At 47.9% G+C, this 20,359-nt stretch overlaps 7 protein-coding genes across 7 annotated transcripts; 4 read left to right on the top strand and 3 right to left on the bottom strand.

The window, feature by feature from the left end:
- Positions 1–163: 163 nt before the first annotated feature.
- P175DRAFT_0511787 (uncharacterized protein) lies at positions 164–4,677 on the top strand (the record flags this gene model as incomplete). Its single annotated transcript, XM_040898616.1, has 10 exons — positions 164–407; positions 485–798; positions 856–1,419; positions 1,463–1,642; positions 1,697–1,864; positions 2,436–2,564; positions 2,737–3,614; positions 3,713–3,918; positions 4,003–4,127; positions 4,459–4,677. The coding sequence occupies 10 exons, from the start codon at positions 164–166 to the stop codon at positions 4,675–4,677; spliced, it is 3,027 nt and encodes a 1,008-aa protein (XP_040749757.1).
- Positions 4,678–4,845: 168 nt separating this feature from the next.
- Positions 4,846–5,448, bottom strand: P175DRAFT_0366718 (uncharacterized protein). The gene is made up of 2 exons (XM_040892930.1): positions 5,042–5,448; positions 4,846–4,877 (listed from the first exon to the last, which is right to left on the bottom strand). The coding sequence occupies exons 1-2, from the start codon at positions 5,330–5,332 to the stop codon at positions 4,869–4,871; spliced, it is 300 nt and encodes a 99-aa protein (XP_040749756.1). The 5' UTR covers positions 5,333–5,448; the 3' UTR covers positions 4,846–4,868.
- A 754-nt stretch (positions 5,449–6,202) lies between these two features.
- P175DRAFT_0511784 (B-type cyclin nimE) lies at positions 6,203–7,911 on the bottom strand (the record flags this gene model as incomplete). The annotated part of the gene is made up of 4 exons (XM_040898615.1): positions 6,203–6,297; positions 6,361–6,499; positions 6,556–7,785; positions 7,903–7,911. 4 exons carry the CDS (start codon positions 7,909–7,911, stop codon positions 6,203–6,205), a joined length of 1,473 nt encoding a protein of 490 aa, XP_040749755.1.
- Positions 7,912–9,852: 1,941 nt separating this feature from the next.
- P175DRAFT_0444082 (mitochondrial 54S ribosomal protein uL2m) lies at positions 9,853–11,149 on the top strand (the record flags this gene model as incomplete). The annotated part of the gene is made up of 2 exons (XM_040894212.1): positions 9,853–10,992; positions 11,048–11,149. 2 exons carry the CDS (start codon positions 9,853–9,855, stop codon positions 11,147–11,149), a joined length of 1,242 nt encoding a protein of 413 aa, XP_040749754.1.
- A 902-nt stretch (positions 11,150–12,051) lies between these two features.
- Positions 12,052–14,952, top strand: P175DRAFT_0495746 (putative C6 transcription factor Prf; the record flags this gene model as incomplete). The annotated part of the gene is made up of 6 exons (XM_040896092.1): positions 12,052–12,361; positions 12,464–12,749; positions 12,801–13,320; positions 13,380–13,871; positions 13,904–14,182; positions 14,239–14,952. The coding sequence occupies 6 exons, from the start codon at positions 12,052–12,054 to the stop codon at positions 14,950–14,952; spliced, it is 2,601 nt and encodes an 866-aa protein (XP_040749753.1).
- A 321-nt stretch (positions 14,953–15,273) lies between these two features.
- Positions 15,274–17,046, bottom strand: P175DRAFT_0465311 (WD repeat-containing protein). Its single transcript, XM_040894870.1, has 3 exons — positions 16,770–17,046; positions 16,352–16,664; positions 15,274–16,279 (listed from the first exon to the last, which is right to left on the bottom strand). The coding sequence occupies exons 1-3, from the start codon at positions 16,880–16,882 to the stop codon at positions 15,587–15,589; spliced, it is 1,119 nt and encodes a 372-aa protein (XP_040749752.1). The 5' UTR covers positions 16,883–17,046; the 3' UTR covers positions 15,274–15,586.
- Positions 17,047–17,198: 152 nt separating this feature from the next.
- On the top strand, positions 17,199–19,342 carry P175DRAFT_0504281 (ribonuclease P protein subunit p40). The gene is made up of 7 exons (XM_040897822.1): positions 17,199–17,764; positions 17,839–17,983; positions 18,135–18,197; positions 18,272–18,373; positions 18,435–18,581; positions 18,643–18,979; positions 19,074–19,342. The coding sequence occupies exons 1-7, from the start codon at positions 17,618–17,620 to the stop codon at positions 19,297–19,299; spliced, it is 1,167 nt and encodes a 388-aa protein (XP_040749751.1). The 5' UTR covers positions 17,199–17,617; the 3' UTR covers positions 19,300–19,342.
- The last annotated feature ends 1,017 nt before the right edge of the window (positions 19,343–20,359 follow it).

The raw sequence follows: 20,359 nt of genomic DNA, 5'->3' as shown, positions 1-20,359 counted from the left end.
ATCATTCGATGTCGGAGGCGGCGTCGGATTAAACTAGTTCCGACGGCTTTCCCCGTACAATGCCAGAGCCAATCTTTTATATATCGCGTGGCAAAAAGCTCAATGTGAGCGTAGAGTCGGCATTCTAGAGGTTGAAGGTGTCTGTCTCATCTTCCTTGACAGGATGGACCCGGTATCTACGCCTAGTGCGGAGAGTTCCGCGTTGAAGACTCCTGTGATAGAAGTGGAAGCCGTTGACATGGCACCCGCAGAGGCTGAAGCAACTCTTACCACAGAAACCGCGGTTACCATGGAGGAGATCTCGCAGTCGGAATCCGAGACAGAGAGCGATGGAGAGGAGTGGGAAAACGAGTCTCTCTACGAGGATGCTATTCAAGTTCTCCGCGATGATCAGCTGCGCGACGGAGGTAAGTACTACTAGTAATGCTCCATGGATACCGTCGATGGGTCAGGATATTTAACTAACCTTTGTGTCCTGGCTTAGTGTTCCCTGGCGCCTGTACTCTAGATGAAGCAGTTGCGTTCCGGAAGCGGCTCCATGAGATTGGCAAGGCAGCCTTTGTGGAGGAGACTATCGGCCGCGATACAGTAACGGCGAAGAAGTTATGCACCGCTTTTGGGATAGCACCGCCAGAATTTCTGAAAGGTGCACCGGATGAGGCTTATCACCCTTTATTGGCCATTGCTATTTCGCGGGAGTTCACAAGGCGTCAGAAGCTGCCCGAGTACAACTCGATTGATGACGCGGTCAAGCTCCTACAGGAGTCGAAGAACATTATCGTGTTAACCGGAGCTGGTGTAAGTATCACGTCGCACTTGTTCTAGAAGGAATATGGGACTAAGAGAGTGACATAGATTTCTACCAGTCTTGGGATCCCGGATTTTAGATCCAAGGATACCGGTCTTTACTCTCAATTGGAGCACCTGGGTTTGAGCGACCCCCAGGAAGTCTTCGATATTCATATCTTCCGCGAGGACCCCGGTATTTTCTTCTCGATCGCAAAGGATATCCTGTCCACTGAGAAGAAATTCTCTCCAACTCATGGATTTATTCGGTTGCTTCAGGACAAGGGAAAACTATTGACTAACTATACTCAAAACATTGACAATATCGAGGCCAACGCAGGAGTGCTTGCAGAGAACATTGTGCAGTGCCATGGTTCTTTTGCAACAGCCACATGTGTCAAATGCGATTATAAGGTCCAAGGCGACGAAATATTCGACGAAATCAGGAGGGGGGTTGTTCCCGAATGCGCTCAATGTCGCGAGAAGATAGCGGAAGATGCGCTGAAAGCCCAAGGATTAAAGCGAAAGCGCAGCAGTAACGGACCGCATAAGAGCCGAAAGGATGATGAGAATAGCTCTGACGAGGAGGATTACGAAATTCCGACTCCCGGAGTGATGAAGGTTAGTCGACTAGTAACATGAACTCGTTGCATTTGCTAACATGAGCCCTTTGTAGCCCGATATCACATTCTTTGGCGAAGATCTTCCTGATGAATTCGGTCGCCGTCTTCTTCACCATGATCGGGACAAGGTGGATCTTGTCATTGTCATTGGAACCTCCTTGAAGGTTGCTCCCGTGGCAGAGGTTCCAGGCGTCCTACCCTCTCATGTGCCGCAGATTTACATATCTCGCACTGTAAGTTTTACTTGAAACCTAAATGTTGCTCATTTCACTCACTTTTCCACATAGCCTGTGCTACATACAGGCTTTGATATAGATTTACTGGGCGACTGCGACGTGGTGGTGTCCGAACTCTGCCGTCGGGCCGGTTGGGACTTGAAACACGAAATGATACCCCCTGATGAGAAGGTCGAAATCACCCCAGTCGAAGGTTATGAGTCACGACATGTCTTTCAAGTTGTTGGCGCATAGCGACGGAGTTTTTGGTCGGCTGGTTTAGGATTCTATGTGTATTTGCGGAAGAACGGCGTCTTTTTTTTTTTTTTTTTTTTTTTTCTTATTGCTCAAGATTCTTCCCTGTTGATGGCTTTCAGTTGCAGATATGATTGTTGAAGGATGTACTGTGATGCAGCTTTAATAGAAAGCACTTGGCTCCGTCCGTCTAATGTATAGAACGATTATGACCAGCTTATTGGACAAGTCTGTATCTACAATCGAGAATAGATTTTCTTTTTGTAACAACCAAGCTTCCATCATTGTCCACATTTTCCGAATCTCTGTAGTACCTGATAGTTGTTGTTCCATGTTACTTGGGAAGAAGTTTTCAACCAGCGGAACTTCACTTCTCTGGTGTATAATTTGGGAGAGAGAAAAAAAATCTCAATTTACAATCCAATCCACCTTTTGAACCCTCATTGAACGACATTCCCACCCACAAGGAAACTGAATATCTCAATTCACTTTCTCTTGTTTTATTCGATTTTTCCGTTAAGTAAACCTTTCGAAGGATTTGATTTGGATTCTCAAGGGCATCTCGCGAAAGATGGAATATCTCATCCGCTTGGCCCAAGTACACGAGACCTTTCGAAAACCGGAGATAGAGGCATTGGCTGATTTGGCCGGAATCGATATTGAAATTATATATTATCATGAATTCGTATGTGATCTTTCTTTCAAGTTTTTCCGACCTTCTCCCTCATGCAAATTTCTGTTGCAAATTCCATGAAGAGTCACCAACATCGCTGTTGATTGACCTCCCCGCACATCCCCCACTAAAGGAAAAAAAAAAAAAAAAAAAAAAAAAAACCTCCTTCACTAACAACAATCAGTCCCCATATTGCGTTGTAAAACTTCCAAGTGAGGAAGCTGCACGCACTCTCATTTCTCGCAGTATCATAGCCAAGGATATCTTTGAACTATGGGGTGAAGGCGCTACCTACGAGGACCTCCATGCCGACGTTCGCAGGCGGACGCAGCATCTCTGGGGGAAATACCTGGACACCCCGTTTCGATTTACTGTTGAATGTTTTGGCGGGAAGCGGAGCTCCACTGAAAAGCGAGAGCTCATCCAGTCCTTTTCCTACGTAGGCTTCCGGGGCCCAATTAAGCTGAAGAACCCGGACCAGGATTTTTGGGTTCTCGAGCAGTTCCCTTACGATAACGGGTTGACTCCCAGGAGCACTAATCCGGCTCTGGAGCAGGATCCCGTGAAGATTTATCTGGGACGCTGGCTTGCCGAGAGCGGTCGCGAGGTTATAAATAAGTATGATCTGAAGAAGCGTCGGTATATTAGTACTACGTCGATGGATGCCGAGCTGAGCCTGATCACGGCGAATATGGCTCTCGCGGCACCGGGGAAATTGTTCTATGATCCCTTCGTTGGCACGGGGAGCTTCTGCGTTGCCGCGGCGCATTTTGGAGCCCTCGTCTTTGGCTCTGATATTGATGGACGAAGCTTCCGCGGTAAGGAGACGGAGAACGAGAAGCTCATGGGTGTGGAGTTGAACTTCCAGCAGTATGGGATTCTGGATAAATTCGTGGATACTTTCACCTCAGATCTTACGAATACGCCTCTACTTGATAAACAATTCCTCGATGGCATTGTCTGCGATCCTCCTTACGGTGTTCGAGAAGGTCTAAGAGTTCTCGGGTCGCGAGAAGGACGTCGGAACGAAGAAGTCATTATTGATGGCATTCCTGCACACTAGTACGCTCTCTCTCTCTCTCTATATATTTCTCTGCGAGGGGGTCGAATTGGCATTGTATTATCTTCTGCCTGAATATAGACTGACCACTCTCGACTAGTCGACCCGGTTACATTGCGCCTAAAAAGCCCTATGGCTTTGAAGCCATGTTGCACGACATTCTAAATTTCGCCTCGCGGACTCTCGTCACGAACGGGCGTCTATCCATGTGGATGCCAACCTCTAATGACGAAGATGGGGAGCTATCTATTCCCATGCATCCAAACCTCGAAGTTATCAGTGTTTCCGTGCAATCGTTCAACACTTGTATGTATTTTTTTTTTTTTTTCTATCTGGAAGTTGGCAAGTCTTTTTAGACCACGGACTTATGTTCCTATTTACTCTCTTTAGGGTCCCGCCGACTTATCACTTATCGGAGGCTTCCAGAAGGAGTTGTCTCGGACACCTCATTGGGAAGGCAAAAAGGCGATGCTGTTGGAGTTTCTGCGGATGAGCTGAATGCGTTCAGAAGAAAAGTAAGACATAAACTACAGCTCATACTCCCTAACACACTCCAACTAACTCCTGTAATAGTACTTTACAAGACATCACCGACATCCAAAGTCGCCGAGGAATACACCATCTTCAGAGAACGGGGCACCCGCTCAATAAAATATATCAGTATTTATTACATTACATATATGGTATGGTTAAATGTTTCAACAATCACGACTGCGAGAAAAAAAAAAAAAAGAAAAGGAAAGGAAAGAAAAGGTCATGTACGTGTACGTGGGTATAGATAGGAGCCGTCCTTAGCCAAAATTAAAAGAAATACATAACAAAAAGACATCTATCTATCTAGATCAGATCAGATCAGATCTTGCCCCGGAACCTATTCCTCTCCTGAGAAAAAGAATCAACCTCCAAATCCACCCCCTCTTCATACTTCAAACGCTGCAATTCCCTCGCCAACTGAGCTCGGAGCTCCCGCGCCAACCCCTCGCCTTCACAGTCATCCAAATCCTCTCTCTGCCCCCGCCCAAACATCACATAACTCAATTTCGCCGGCGTAGAGGCCGCACCTAGAGGAGGTCTCGGCACGATATGAAAATGCACATGCGGGACGACCTGAGCCGCTCCAACCCCTGCGACAGCAACATACATACTCAGCAACAACAAAACCCCTAGAGTAGAAAACCAACCTCCCCGAGATTGAAGAAGAAGAAAAAAACATACCATTATTCTGAACAACGTTCCAGTTCCAGTTCCAGCTTGGATCAGAGTTTCTTCGGTCTTGCTCGGGAGTTTCCCCAAAGACAGTGCGCATCACCACGCGCGAGAGAATAGGGAGCCATTGGCCGATCGATAGATTCCCCCCCCCCCCCCCTCTTGGTTAGTTTTTTATTTGAACGGAAGAGAGTACCCCGTCGGGGTAGGTGAGTAAACTTACCTCTCGACTAACGTGAACGCCTACTTCGCCGAGTTTCTCGTAGTGGTCTCTTGGAACAACCAGAATATGCCCACGAGTTAGCGGCATGGTATCGAGAAAGGCCAGAACATGTCTGGTGGAAAGGATAAGGAAAGCGTGGGAATCAGAATCCGATGAAACCGGTGCATTTTCCGGGGGAGAACTCGATGTTGATGTTGATGTTGATGTTGATGTTGGTGTTGGTGTCGATGGGGAAATCGGAGGATATGCCGCTGCGATCTTACAAAAGGGACATGTTGGCGAGGAAGACATCTATGCTAAAAACGTGCGTTCCTTGTCTAGTAGAAGCGATAATACAATTATTGACTTGATAGAATCGATGTTAAACGGGGAGAGAGAGAGTAACTAGTTAGTTAGTTGAAGAAGTAATTGTAAGGCAGATCAGATCCCGAGCCTCGGTTCTTGCCGAGAAGCTAGTCTATATATAAGCTATAGACATCCCCAAATATTTTATGTTGTATCAATCTAGGTGGAATATTCTAATTCAAGTTGACAGCGACATACTAAGTACGAGATAGAGATTGTGAAGTGGTTTTCACTAAAGCTCTGTTTTGATGGCCGTTAAGCTCTGTTACATGGCCAAGAGCAAGAAATGTAGCTTGCAAATTCTCGTGAGCTGGGCAGCGGACAGACTGGATGGAGTACATGTTGATGTGCCTTGGATAACATGGGATTGAAAATACTACACTGGAGGGAGGCGCCACTTTATATAGAAGCTCTCTTAAGTTGAAAAAAAATGACAGGTCTATCGCAATAGCAGGATATTACGGGAAAACAAGGATTGCAGAGACTCAATCGGTAACAAGGAATCATCAGGGAAAAAAAAAAGTATCATTAAGCAGGCGTGGAATAACCTGGAGTCACAGCCAAGAAATGAAATGAAGAAATGAAGTGAAGAAGCGAAGCGAAGAAAAAGCTAGAGGAATAGAAAGCGCCAGACACCCCCGAACAAGTGAAGAATGCCAATGTCCGCAATTGAAAAGGATGCCGTCGTAAACATATGCAAGAGGTGCCCGATACCCATCACAAACAAAATGCCAACATATTGAAATCAACCAACTCCTCAACCATAATTTTCACCGAATACTGGAATAAGCAGGTTGTCAAAGGACAGTGACGCGGTTATTCGTCTTTGATGGAGTTGTACGGTTCCGAGAGGGCGCTTTCGATGTAGAGATGGTGATATTTCTTGGCCCATTGTCGGGTAAGAATTGATGCTGGATAGAGAGAGAGAGAGTTAGGAAATAGAAATCGAGACCAAGTTTCAACAAGGCTCATACCTTTAAGGAACTTCTTGCTTGCATATTTCTTAAAGAATGCTTCGTGGCAAACGGGGCGGTGGAGGTAGTCAATCATCAATCGGAAAACCGGGTCAATCTCATCTTCGCTGTATCCCGCGTAGTGGGCCAAAGTTGCATCCTGGAATATGCATATTAGTATATCGATCAACGATCCAAGGTACGATTGAAGCTTACCCAAGCACCACGGTCCAGGACGACGCGAGCCAGGTACATAGCGGCAGCAGCGACATGGCTCTGGGGGTAACCCATAAACCTATGATCCAAGAGGCTGATTTCCATGAGGTATTTCCCGAGAGTACGCGTTTGAATATCGTAATTGTCCGCCTTGGAGATTCGACGGAGGAAGTTCATTGGATTGGGATAGCTCATGTTGTATTCGAGCGTGGCGAGGATATGGCGTTCGGCGTCAAGAATCTCCTTGTCCGAGAAGGTCTCGTCCGCGACATGACTGAAGTTGGCAACATGGGGCGAGAGAACCTCCTCGTATTTGGATGCGATGAACATGGCGGCGACACCAACCAATTGCAGACGGTCTAAGGCGACGACCTCGGCGGAGAGGAAACGGTCGATAATGTTGACAGCGAGGAAAAGAGTTTCGGGAAGGAGACGAAAGCGGGTGTGGACCTCGATGAGCCAATCGACCAAGATACCGCGCATCTTCCACTCGAGATCTGGCTGGTGATCGATGTAGAGAGGGTTGGGTAATGTTTCCAGTTCGAGGTCTCGCAAATATTCGAAAATCTCAACCACATACTCGGCAGCCATCAAGGGGTCATCCAAATCTTCGGTGTCGAGGTCATCAATGACTTCTTGGGGGGGGTTCTGGAGATCCTCCGCCCGAGCCTGAGGCTGCACATCATCCTTCACCTTCGAGGCGACCTCGGTCTTCTTCTCTGTGGCTTTCTTCTCGAGCTCGAGCTTCTTGCGTGGTGGTTCCTCTGCCAGTAATGTCTTCTCCTGAAGTGACTTCTGGCTGCTTGTGCGCTTCATCTGTGTGCTACCGACTCCGGATCCACTTCCAGGGCGCTTGGCCTCTGGGACCGGTTTCTTCGCATTATTGTCCTTGGCTCCGAGGGCGGTGCGAGACGAATTATTACGACTGAGTTTCTGGACTCCCCCAGCTTGCAATGTAGCCTTTGATGTCAAACCAACCTTGGTTGTGGCAGACTTCTTCGCGTCCTTGGCCTCGCTATTTTCAGTCTTGGCAACGTTGCTCACATCACCAAGGGCGGCGCGCTTTCTTTGTGTTCCGGTGGCAGTTGTGGCGGCTTTCTTGGTCTGGAGTGGTTTCTTGATAGCCCCTGTCGAGGAAGCGTCTCCTGACAGAGCAGCGGCCTTAGCCCGCGTCAGCGGACCGTTCTCGTCATTCTCATTCATGGCGCCTCGTGTGCGGAGGTTCCGGGCCTGTTCATGAATCAGCGAGTCAATTACCGGCTATCGCGTCAATTACATCCAAAGCGGTCAATGCAAAGGGATAACCGAAGCTTGACGCGTGATTTTTTTTTTTCAAGAAATCCTTACCGGAGGCATGATGAAGAGAAGAGGGGGAGGTACAAGGAAGTAGACCTCGACAGAAAGGAGAAAGTGAAAAAGGTGAAGCTAGTTCCTGGGGTTCTGCCACTTGAGTGAATTGGTGTTAGGTCAGCATTCCGCGATAAATTACTGGAGTGGAGCTTAAATACCTGAGGGACAGTGGTATCGTGGCACTAGCAGGCGTGAGTATGTCCAGCGTCAAGCAATCGGCTGAAGCAATGCAGGGTTGGTGTAGGAATAGAACGGAATTTGAGAGAAACTTGGGATAATGGGCCCTTGGGATTGTTTTGGGGATTATTATGGGATTGTTGACGTTGTTGACAGGGCCTTCAAGACACAGGTCACGTAACCGTCACGGCGCGCAATCCACGGAATTAAGTTGGAGGGAGGGTGTGAAGCAGATATAGAACACTTGGGAAGGTAAAATATGAACAATAACGCGAGAAAATACAAGAAATCGGATAGGGTTGTTTGGAGGTTGAGGATCTCTGGAGGAGGTGTTGATGGGGGGAGGAGATGGTGTAGGAAAAGATGGTCGACAACCTGACAGGGCACAGGTGATGTTTGGCCCTACTCTTTAGCGTGGAAGCCAGCCAAGCTGGGAAAGATGGATGCCCCACAGCACAACTCCGTTCAGTCGCGTGGAATAGTCTATGTACCTTTGGGGAGTAATTTAAGGATGCTTGCAAATAAAAGGAGATTGATGATCTTGGGCTGAAAAGAGGGAAAGGGACGAAACAAGGGAAATTAAAGAGAAGAGAGGGCGGGAGCGTCTCGTAGGTATGTATGCATGCCGTTTGTACATGCAGAGATACAGGATGCGTACACCGTGTAAATAACGGGACCTACAGGCTACTGGTAACTACCAAATAATTACGGCATTAGAAGGCCAGAGGGAAGAAAGAGAGGACGCAAGGTGGTAATAATACCGTTTTCAAATACACGATTTGCTGTGGCAGACAGGATGAAGGGCGAGCGACACCTGAAAGTTGTCAAGGCAATGAATGGATGAATGGGGGAAAACGCCATCACGAGAAAAAAAGGGTGCTGCTATTCTCACGGCTCAGCTGGTCATTCTCACGGCACAGCTAGCCTCTTTGGGCATAGCAGCTCCACATCAGCAGGAACCTGACTGTTTATAGAATAGTGCCAACTAGCTAGACCTAAATAAGACTAGACTAGTCACATGATCATGAAAAACGCGCTAGAGAACCTCAAGGTGTTATTTTATCAGTTTCTTATATAAAAATGACACTTAAGAATTCAATTTTAAAGTAATAAATAAGACTATATTTACTGACTAATTAGAAGGCTTTATTTAATTAGGAATCCTTCCTTTACTACGTGCTAATCTGACTATTCCTACTTCCTCTAAGTAATTGATTCCCTACCTGCCTGGCTTGATACTAAATAACTACCTCTATTACATAATTACCCCTGTTCTGATCTGTCATTATAGCCTAATTAGGAATCCACGTGATATCCTGCTAGACCACCAGGTCACGTGCATATCCATACACTAAAAATTAAGAATAAACCCCAACATGTGACCACACATAACTACACGCTAACTAGCGAGGACCCATAAACTAACTATAGTTAGTTAGGTACCCCACCCACTAACCTAAAAGGGCTAGCTGTGCCGTGAGAATGACCAGCTGAGCCGTGAGAATAGCAGCACCCGAAAAAAACGTGATGCGGCGCGGCCACGATCATCCAAACAATGCGTGTGTTGCCCAGCAACCATTCGAGACGCCCCGACACGCGCCATCCCGTGACTTTCTGCACAGCCACTGCTGGGTTTCCTGGTGGCGGTGTATATGATCACGTGGTATTTATCAGCCACATCCGCTAGTCGTCCCCCCAAAGACATTTTTGCTTCCATCAGGGACGCAGGCGATTTGTCACCGGTTTCTCAACCACCCTGCAGTTTTCAATATGCTTCAACCTCAGAGGACTGCTCAGGTGGCCTTGAGGGGCCTTTTCCTGCGACTTCCGTTTAGATCTCTGTCATCAGTTCCCTCTCGACCTTACTCGGCCAGTGTCCGCCAAACAGAAGCTCCCGTTGCGGAAGAGTCCTCCTCGACGACTTCGACGTTCGACCCAAGCATTGCCTTTGCACCTCCTCCCACTCGCGACGATTCCGGTGTGCTCCTTCGATCATACAAGCCCCGGACTCCCGGTATCCGACATTTAAGACGGCCGATTAACGATCACCTCTGGAAGGGACGACCGGTCCAGAAGTTGACATTCCCTAAGCGAGGCCAAAGTAAGGGTGGTCGTAACAACAGCGGTAGGGTTACCGTCCGACACCGTGGTGGTGGCCATAAGCGTCGTATACGGATTGTCGATTTCGAGCGCGCCGCCCCCGGCCCACACCTTGTCGAACGCATTGAACATGATCCCGGCCGAAGCGCCCATATTGCCCTTGTTCGCAGCCAGGAGACTCAACGGCTGACCTACATTTTGGCGGCGGATGGCATGAGAGCAGGAGATGTGGTGCAGAGCTACATGCCCGGTATTCCCGAAGACTTGTGGAAAAGCATGGGAGGGGTTGTCGACCCTGGTGTTCTTGCGGCCAGAACCGCCTGGCGAGGAAACTGCCTGCCGTTACATATGATCCCAGTTGGGACGCTGATCTTCAACGTCGGCTTGCGTCCAGGTAAAGGTGGTCAACTGTGCCGAAGTGCCGGTACCTTTGCCACAGTTATTGCTAAGGGCAGTAACACACAACAGTCCGCCCCGGTGGAGAGCCAAGAGGGCGAGGATGGGTCAGAAGCAAAAAAGCCAATGACGCAGCGCGAGAAACAGAAGCAGGAACGCATCATTCAGCATGTCACTATTCGTCTGCAAAGTGGCGAGGTTCGCTTGATTCACAAGGACTGCTGTGCTACCGTTGGTGTTGCTAGCAACCCGAACTACCAGTACACCCAACTTGGAAAGGCTGGTAGATCACGTTGGTTGAATATCCGTCCCACCGTGCGTGGCCTTGCTATGAATGCTATGGATCACCCTCATGGTGGTGGACGAGGAAAGTCGAAGGGTAACGTTGATCCAAAGAGTCCTTGGGGCCTTCCGGTATGTGTTCTACCTGTTAAGACATTCTGCAATAACATGCTAATGGGATATCTAGGCGAAATCTGGCTACAAGACCCGCCCTAAGTGGAAGATTAATAAGGCTGTTGTTGTCCCCAGAGTCCGCAACCAGGGTAAGCGTCGCAGAGGATACAACTAAACCTACCCCCCTTCCTTGTACACCTCTTTCCCTTTTCTTTTCTAGTCCCTGGATTATGAATATTGTTACTCCCTTCCCCTCGAATGTATTATACTGTACGCTCGTCCTCTTCGGCCTCTTGGGCGCAAGGCGCGTTTGTTTATTTGTCTACTTTGAAGAGGCTTCTTTGTCCACCGCCGCATTTCTAGACCGAGTCTTACGTTGATTCTGTACCATATTCGGGGAGGCTTCCTAAAAATACCTAGGCCTGTATTTCGTGATAGTCTCCTTCTCCACTCTGAGTAAATTACTTGTTCTGCGTTGTGTTGGGGAAGGATTTAGTAGGAGTGACGCTCTCTGAGCTCAACCAAAAGAACGTTCCTTGGTTGGGGAAAAAAAATGGCCCTAAGTTGAGAGGTCCAGCTGGCGTTGTCTGATTTAACTTGAAGCTGAGATCGGGAAGTCTGACAAATCGTGGCGGCACCAGAAGTTTCAAAGTTTGAATGAATGTCACTTCTTCAGTTACTCCAACCATCATAACCCACGACAGGGAAAGAATATGCAGGGTTGAGACTGACCTGTCACTCTTCTGAACTATATCATTTGGCCGTTCGTTGTGAAATCTTCGCTGTTGAGAAAGATTACAAGGTGTGTGGTGTGGTGACTCTTCGCTCAGGACGGAGGGCCTGAAACTTTCTATACGACGGTGGCATATATCAGTGTCATGCTTGTTCGAGAGACCTCCAACTTTTCAACCTTCTTCAATATCATCGATTCTATGATTCTGCGTTGATCCTTGTTTTTATGTGGCATTCACAAGCCATTTGAAACCCCTCTGTGACTGAGGTCTAACACCTCGTGATTTCCAACTCCCGTCCTTAAATTCCTCCCCGAGTTGCCCCACGCCGCGCTGTCGACAAGCCATGGCGACCTACCTCGACCACCAGAATCTGCCGCAGTCTAGCTTCGATAACTCCTCTGCCCATTCAGGACAGCGCCCCACAAGCCAGTCGCATACTAGCACGGCAGGCCAAAGTAGCGGCGATGGAAACTATATTCCCCGCCCCAAGCGTATCGCATGCGCCGTCTGCCGGCGAAGGAAGCTCAGATGCGATGGAAAGAAACCAAGCTGCGGAACTTGCTCTCGGTTGAGCCATGAATGCACCTACGACGAGGCGCGCAAGAAGAGTGGACCCAAAAGGGGATATGTGAAGCAGCTGGAAGCTCGATTAGGTGCGTCGATGGGAAATATTTTATCTTTGTGTATCTTGCGTTGCTTAATCTTGCTTCGCGCAATTTTGCACTGACAACTGACGCTGCCCCTTCGTCCTAAAGCCCAGGTTGAAACGCTGCTCAAAACGCAAGAACCTCCTACTATCCCGCAAACTCAAGCACCGAGCTTCCCCGTTCCAATACCCGATGAACCAACAGATATGACCGATGTTCCTCTGATTGGACATGAATTCAACCCTTCTGTTCCTCTCCCTGAAGAATCGTCAAATACCGGTCCCGCGCCATCATTCGTGCCCGAAGGAATGAGTAGACCGAATACATTTGGGTGGGATATGATTAGTCTGGGACTGGAGGAACCTCTCCCCGCTCAGGAGATCATAGATGATCTGTATGTTCCCCCCCCCTTTGGTTTAAACAGCGTTTCTCATGATATCCACAGAACCCGAATCTACTTCGAGAAAATTCATCCTGTTATGCCAATTATACATCGTCCTAGACACCTAGCCGCTATGGATTTCGCTCCTAACGCTAGACCTCCGATATGCTTGCAATACATTATTTGGTGCCAAGCTGCATCGACGGACGATAAATATTCTAATCTGCACGGTTTATTTTATCAACGTGCACGCAAGTACGCCGAGTTGGATGAGATGAAAGGCCTTGGGGAGTGCATCCTCACGTTGGCACATGCTCAGACATGGTTACTTATTGCGGCATACGAGTACAAGATGATGTTCTTCCCAAGGGCGTGGCTTAGTTCGGGGAAAACTGCGAGGCTAGCACTGATGATGGGGCTTCACCGGTTGGATGGTCTTGGTCTTGAGGTGAAGCAGTGCTTAGCACCACCAAGGGATTGGGTGGAAAAGGAGGAGCGACGGAGGGTTTTCTGGATGACGTTCTGTGTCGACAGATATGCAAGCATTGGAACCGGATGGCCGGTGGTCCTTGATGAGAACGATGTAAGTCATGCTGTATGTCGCTCCTCGAAAGCTGAAAGGTCGCTGATCACAGCCAATAGATTTTGACGAATCTTCCTGCGAGCGAGGACTCATTCGTTAAAGGTAACCAAGAGGAGACTGCCCGCCTGAGCGAAGTTTTGGTGGGTGAGAAGCTCTCGACACTGGCACCATTTGCAAGTGTCGCGTTCTTATCATGCATGTTTGGGCGAAACCTGACCCATCTCCATCGCCCCGAGCCCCAGGACAATGATAGCGACCTGAATGGAATTTTCTGGCAGCGGCATAGGTCGCATGATAATATTCTGCTTCACTTCGCCTTGTCCATGCCAAGCTGCCTAAGATTGCCTACAGGGATGGCCGATCCGAATGTGATCTTTTGCAATATGGCTGTCCACACATCCACGATTTGTCTTCATCAAGCGGCGATTTTCAAGGCCGAGAAGAATAAAATGGCGGAGCAGATTATCCTGGAAAGCAAACGCAGGTGCATTGTTGCTGCCGATCAAATTTCGAGCATTATGAAGATGGTTAGCTGCATGGATATGGCCACTGTAAGTTTCATGATTCGGACGAATTTCTACAGACTCAAGCTAATAGCAGGCAGATGAATCCTTTCATGGCTTTCTGTGTCTACGTGGCTGCACGCGTCTTTGTTCAATATCTGAAGTTCCGTCCTGATGACACCGCAGCGCGGTCTTCCCTGCAGTTTGTCTTTTCTGTTCTTGACGCCTTGAAAAATAAGAATCCTTTGACTGAGTCTTTCCTTGTTCAATTGGATGTTGATATTGAGGGTACCCCGTTCCAAGACCTTCGTCTGCCTACAAGCAATCGGATGCCTTTCATCCATATGCAAGGAAATAAGGTAACATCATCATGAGGTGTTTTGAAGATATTCATTGCTGATATTGAACCGCGTAGATTTCACCCGCGGTGGGCGAGATGCCATGTCATTTTTTACCTGATAGGAGCCATCCTCGCCAGGACTCGGGAACCTGGGGCCCTCCTGCTGGTCTTCGGTCAAATCTTCCTGTCTGTCTTCCAAACCGATCAAAACAACCTCGGGTAGAACAATCAAGCTCAAGCCGGGGTAAAAAGCCCGCAAACACCGCCACTAGCCTTCCTGGGTTCAGCAAGACCCTTTATAATTTCGACGGGACCGAATCTAGGGTTTTGGGCACTGTCCTAGATCTGGAGCTCCCGTCAACATTTAACGACCACGGCACCTCTGTCCCAAGCAACTCAGCCCCAGAAACCTCCACCCCATCCACCATGAACTCATCGTCTAGTGGTGCCTCCACTTTGAGAACTGATCAATCTTCATCCCCCAAAGAAACCCAACAGTCGTCCCTCAACACCTCCATCCAAGATTCGGTCGGCTCATTCGACGGAACAAACATCAACCAATATATGAACACCTCCACATCCAACCCTTTCTTCTCAACCGGTATAATAACTCCCCTAAACTCTACTGAATCCGACGGATCTCTTCCAATGCCATCTACCTGGGATTTCCCTATGAATGTCAACTCGAACTCCACCGACGACAATATTGACCTAATGGTAGCGGGATTGGACTCGCTCAATGGGGCCCAGTGGGCAAATATTCTGGGCTCGGGGGGTTGGAATCCATGAGCACTGACAGCCTTGATCCAGTGATCGTATTCCTCCATCATTCAGCCTAATTTTGCCAACGCTTTGGAATTCGCGTGACTTGCCACAGCTGTGGCCCGGTAACACATTTACGATTTGTAATTTGTCATGACTGCACTTTAATGGGATTGGGACTGGAGTTTTAGGTTATGGACCCCCCTGGAGGTTTTTTTTTTTTTTTGTTTTTTTTTTTGTTTTTCTTGGGTTATATATAGATCTCTTCTCCCCTCAGGACTTGGTTAATATTTTGTCGAACAATATTTGGCACATAAAGGTAGGTATGTCGTATATGACAGGAAATATGGTTTTGGTTGTAAATTTATATAAAATATGAACGGATCGTCCCTTCTAGATCTTTTGGTAACTTGATCTTTTAAGAATTAGCTAAAACTAGCTGGCCAACCCGGCGTATATTAGGAGATAGGTATCTAGTCCTGCCTCATAGAACCGCAACCCCCCTTCTCCTTTGAGAGTAACATATGCCATAACGTCCATGATGAATGGCTATCAAATACAGCCGCAGGATATCATATCCAAACAGAACTTGAGAAAAAAAAAAAAAAGAATCACACTGGGGTCCTACCGACTAACCAACCAACCAACCAACCAACCAACACTATAAGCTTCCACCCGCTGCTCCTACAATCCTTAATCCTCCTGGAGCAGAACCATCCGCCGTAGTCGAATACGCCAACCAGTATCGCGATGGATGCCACGCCACGGCCGGGATACCCGTATTCGAACCCCCGCCTGTAGGCACAGTATAAACACTTTCGCCCGTTTCCGCGTGGAAGATCTCAATTCCGTTGCCACCGCAACCGACCTCGTCGCAAGCGCCGCAGATGAATCTGCCGTCGAAGCTCCAGCTTACACCTCGTACAGCGCCACCATTGTTACTAGACACTGTTCGTCGGCAGATCCAGTCCGTGGTGTCCCAGAGGGAGATCAGGGCGTCGCTGCCGCCGACAGCGAGGTAGCGGCCTGTGGGTGCTAGGGATATAGAGAGACACGCTGAGGTGTGTGCGTGGAGGGTGTGGAGGACCTCGAAGGATGGGTACGATATGATTTTGACGTTGCCTTCGCCGGTTGTTGCGAAGAGATGGAGATCCGGGGAGGAAGGCGCAGGGATATGGTGTGAGAAGGTTGTTGCGTTTGTTTGGATAGGTTGTGGATGTGGCTCAAGGACCTTGTATGTTGCTGGGATTGCGGCGGGTTTGGGTGCTTGTAGGCTAGGGACTGTGGGCATACCGCTGTTAAGTATAGACGGGGTAGAGGGCGATTCGACGGATATGGGTATAAGAGTATCATCCTATGGTTGAAGTTTGCATCAATTAGTTATACTAGATCTACAAGTATGCAGATGGGATGTAGATATTTTTACCTTTCTTCCTACGATCAAGACGCTTCCATCCGCTGACCAGGAGAGAGTGAAAGCCTCGCCGCCAACATCTAGGCGACTCACGCACGTCTTCGAACGTACGTCCCAGATTCGGACGGAGCCATCGGTCGAGCAGCTGGCGAGTTCTGAATCGCGCACGGGGTTGAAAAGGACCTTCTCAATCCCCGCAGTGTGACCGCGTAGGTCCGTGGAGTATTTTACTTGCGAGCGTTCCGGATTCCAGATTCGAAGGGTACGGTCAGCGGAACCGGTAGCAATTAATTGGCCGCTAGGATTCCATGCGATTGTGCGAATTCTATAGTATAAGATTTTTTTTTTTATCAGTATGAGCTTCTGCTTCTATTCTTGACGTCGATGGCATGGTAGCTAGCTGCCTTGCGCTCTTCCGATGAAGACGTACGTATGAGAGCCAGGTCCGCGCGCTATCGGATCATGATAGCTTTGAGTCTTAAGGGACCCGAAGGCGAACGCAAATCGTTCCTTGGGAAGTAGGTTTCGTTGGGGAGGAGCCATTCCTGTTTGCTACTACAGTAGCTGGCGGAGCTGGCAAGCCCCGAGGGGCGATTGTATGCGAGGATTTTCCTGACGGAGGAATTAGGCAGGGTTGGCAATGAACCGCGGACGTAACGGAGTGCGATGGCAATGGCTAGTAGAAGCACTGGTTAAGGAGAGAGTAGAGCGAGGTGACCGAATTCAAGAATCGATTCATGGGATTCTTTGAAGAATCGCCCGTGACATCCCCGGCCGTGGTGCCTGAGGCATGCACCAGGGTTGAAAGGGTCGTCTACACCTTGATCGCGATTTCAATTTGAGACTTCTTTTCATTTTACCAGATTTACCTCGTAGTAGGATATTTCTTTTATGATAAAACCCCCTCCTCTGACCATGAACACTTCTGGCATCTTTATTTCAGTTCTTCACGATTCAAAGCTTGCATCGCCCCCTCAAGTGTGGATTTGAGAGCTTTTCCGACGACCTCTACAGCAACTTTTCAAGCTCGGGAATTCACTACCAATCTTTATTTCCTTGATAACCAGAAGACTGCGCTCAATCCAGAGTACACGGGCTCTTCAGGTTGAATAAAACCTCCTGTCAAGAGTGGTCGCATTTTTCTGCCTCTCAACATCACCACCCAAGAGCGACTGCTGGCAAGAAGAATTCTGTATAGTTTGCCTGGAATCTATTTATACCGCGCTCGACAGTGAATCAGTTGATATCAAATATAAATTCTCTTGCTCAGAGATAGTCATGTTCGATTTAGAAGATGATGACGCCTCCAGGCGCGAAAAGTGCTACACTACTGTGACCCAACTGCCTCATTTCATCGATCCTAAGCAACCACCCACAAAAAGGCCTCCATTCCCAGCAATCCTAAGTCATCCATTTATTCATACGGTATTCTCATCCAACTCTTCGTTTCGAGATTCCCATAATGACTGTATATAAGGTTTGCTAATCAATATCAATAGGTCGAAGTCATTCTGCCCATGGAGGGTTACTCGTCGATTGAAAGCTCATTGGACTCAAAATTGCAAAAGCTCCAATATGCTCGAGTCTCTATGACTCTCTCTTCAATCATCCATGGAGAGTTCTTTAACACTTATATAAAATCAGGTACATTATGGACCTTATGGTTTTATCTTGAATTCGTTGGATTTTTCTTTAGCTATACCCGAAAATTCGAACGAAGAATCCACAGGCTTTTTCTGGATATCTATCTTGTTTCTAACCGTTGAACAATTTCTGATCATGGTATTCTCTACAGGGAACATTCTCATGATATCTGAGGCCCAGTCAAGCTCAGAAAATGTCTTTACTCTTAGAGATGGTAGGTTCCCTCCCTCTGACGCCAAAGACACACACAAACTTTCTGAGACTTTCCTAAATTAACGCATAGTATAGGAGTTTTGCGACTAGAGCTTGCGAAGGAATGTTTCGAACGGACTGGGTTTACAGGAAAACCAGTTCGCACAGGTGGCAAGAAACACACCAAAGAAAGATATCGTATGTGACTTGTTGGCGCAATGAAGCTCCAAGAATAACACTCACAATTTATCCCCCACAGTGGTCGAAATCAACCTCCGGCTTCCTTCAATGTTACATGGCAAGAAAGGCTTTCAAAGGATAGAGTGGGCTTTCAAAAATGTCCTCAACACCCCAGTATCCTGGTTATTTTTCGACCTTGGAACCGAGTCAAAGGGCATTCAAGATGGTACCAATATTGTTTGAGACATTTTCATCACATGAGCTATGAGTATACTGACCGTTCCTAGATGATATCACATTGAAGGGCAATCATCCAGAAATCATCTCCCGCGGCCCCTCCCGCACAACTCACAGAAATATCAGCACTCCATCATTCCACGAATGGAAAATTACCGAGGAATCTTTGGAGCCGCATCTGAAAGATTCCTGTGGCGATATTGCAGAGTGGCTAGCAATGGTTTCTCTAGAATCAGGTCGGGTATCTGCAAATGATGATATAGACTCATATCTGTCTCGATACGATGCCCCAGAAATCGGGGAGGCCGGATCCTGTGATTTAGTTAGTCTCAAATGGCGCGGATTTATCCCTCCAAAGTGGATTACCCAGCTATTCATTACGCTTTGGTAGGTCGTATCCTCGCAGTGTGCATTTTTTTTCCCCCCCCCGCTCCGTATACAAGGAACAAAAAGAGACTAACCAGTCCTCACATTCGGATAGTCGTGAAACTACTTCGCAGAAAGTCGGATCGTCTGTCTGGTTTAGCTTATCTGCGAGTGCACTGGGGAGAGATGCGGTAGAAAGCAAGGATGGGTACACGATTATGGTACTCCCACCTGGAAGGTCCTCCTGCGTCGAGGGGGGGGTGGAGAAGGAAGAAGCCAATAACGTCAAGGATAATCGTAATTTTGTCTGTTGGGAATATGTCGGTGCATCAACACTATAGAATTTAGCTGTTTTAGCTCTTCTGATGTAAAAATATATTGCGCGGAATAGTTAACATGGATATATTAAAAGTTGGGATAAATTCATCTTAACCTATAACTATCTCGTGATACCCAATTCCATCGACCTCATCATCAATCGTAAACCAAAACCCTAAACTCCGGGGATATGGAGAAAGTAGATAGATACCAATAAGTAAAAGGGATACAAGTCAAGAAACCTTGAATAAGGAAAGAAAATCACCCAACAAGGTCATTCACTACATCTTGTATAATAGGTCGGTTCCCGAGGACGCTGTGTCCACTCAATATCTTCATACCCTTTTTAGCGGGCTTCCTCAAACCGCCTGTCGTTTGTCGTGCCTGGACTGGACTTAATGGCTTGCGGGGGGTTTTCTTCTGTGAGGGATTCCTTTTCGGACTGGGCGTTGACCTGTCGTGTGCTGAAAGAGCGTTATTATCCTCAAAGATGTGATTCTCTGTAGCATTCTTTGGCAAGTCATAGATCCAGCCGCGTTGTTCTACCAATCTGACATATTTGCCTAGCAGCTCGTTGCCGTTACGCAGGGTAGTTTTGCTTCCAATGACGAGGAGCTTGGTGCGTGCTCTCGTGAAGGCAACATTGACCCGTCGCCAATCGCTCAGTAAGTCACCCACATAATTGTCAGAGTTGCTTCGCACACAACTTAGAATGATAATCTCCTTGTCCCGCCCTTGAAATTTGTCTGCGGTGTGCATCTCAAGCCCTGGAAGATGGTGTCGTAGGTTCTGTTTCAAGAGGGAAAGCTGACTGCGATAGAAAGTGATGACACCGATATTGCGTACAGGAATACCACAAGATATAAATGCCTCCACGAGTTGGGCGCATAGAGTCGCCTCAATAGGGTTGACAATACGTGAGCCATTTGCGATGTCCCGAGACGGTGTGGCAAGTGTGTCTGTGTTGACCAGATAAGTCTTAGCCGAGGGATCAATGAGGTCCCGTAGCCAGCAACGGCCTTGGCTCGTTCCAAAGCAAATTTCGCGGCCTTTTGGGGATTGGGAGAGGCTGTCAGGGTGGTG

The sequence above is a fragment of the Aspergillus ochraceoroseus genome (genome assembly GCF_002846915.1).
Source record: "Aspergillus ochraceoroseus IBT 24754 chromosome Unknown P175scaffold_8, whole genome shotgun sequence".
Classification (NCBI taxonomy): domain Eukaryota; kingdom Fungi; phylum Ascomycota; class Eurotiomycetes; order Eurotiales; family Aspergillaceae; genus Aspergillus; species Aspergillus ochraceoroseus.
This window is presented reverse-complemented; position numbering and strand designations above follow the sequence as displayed.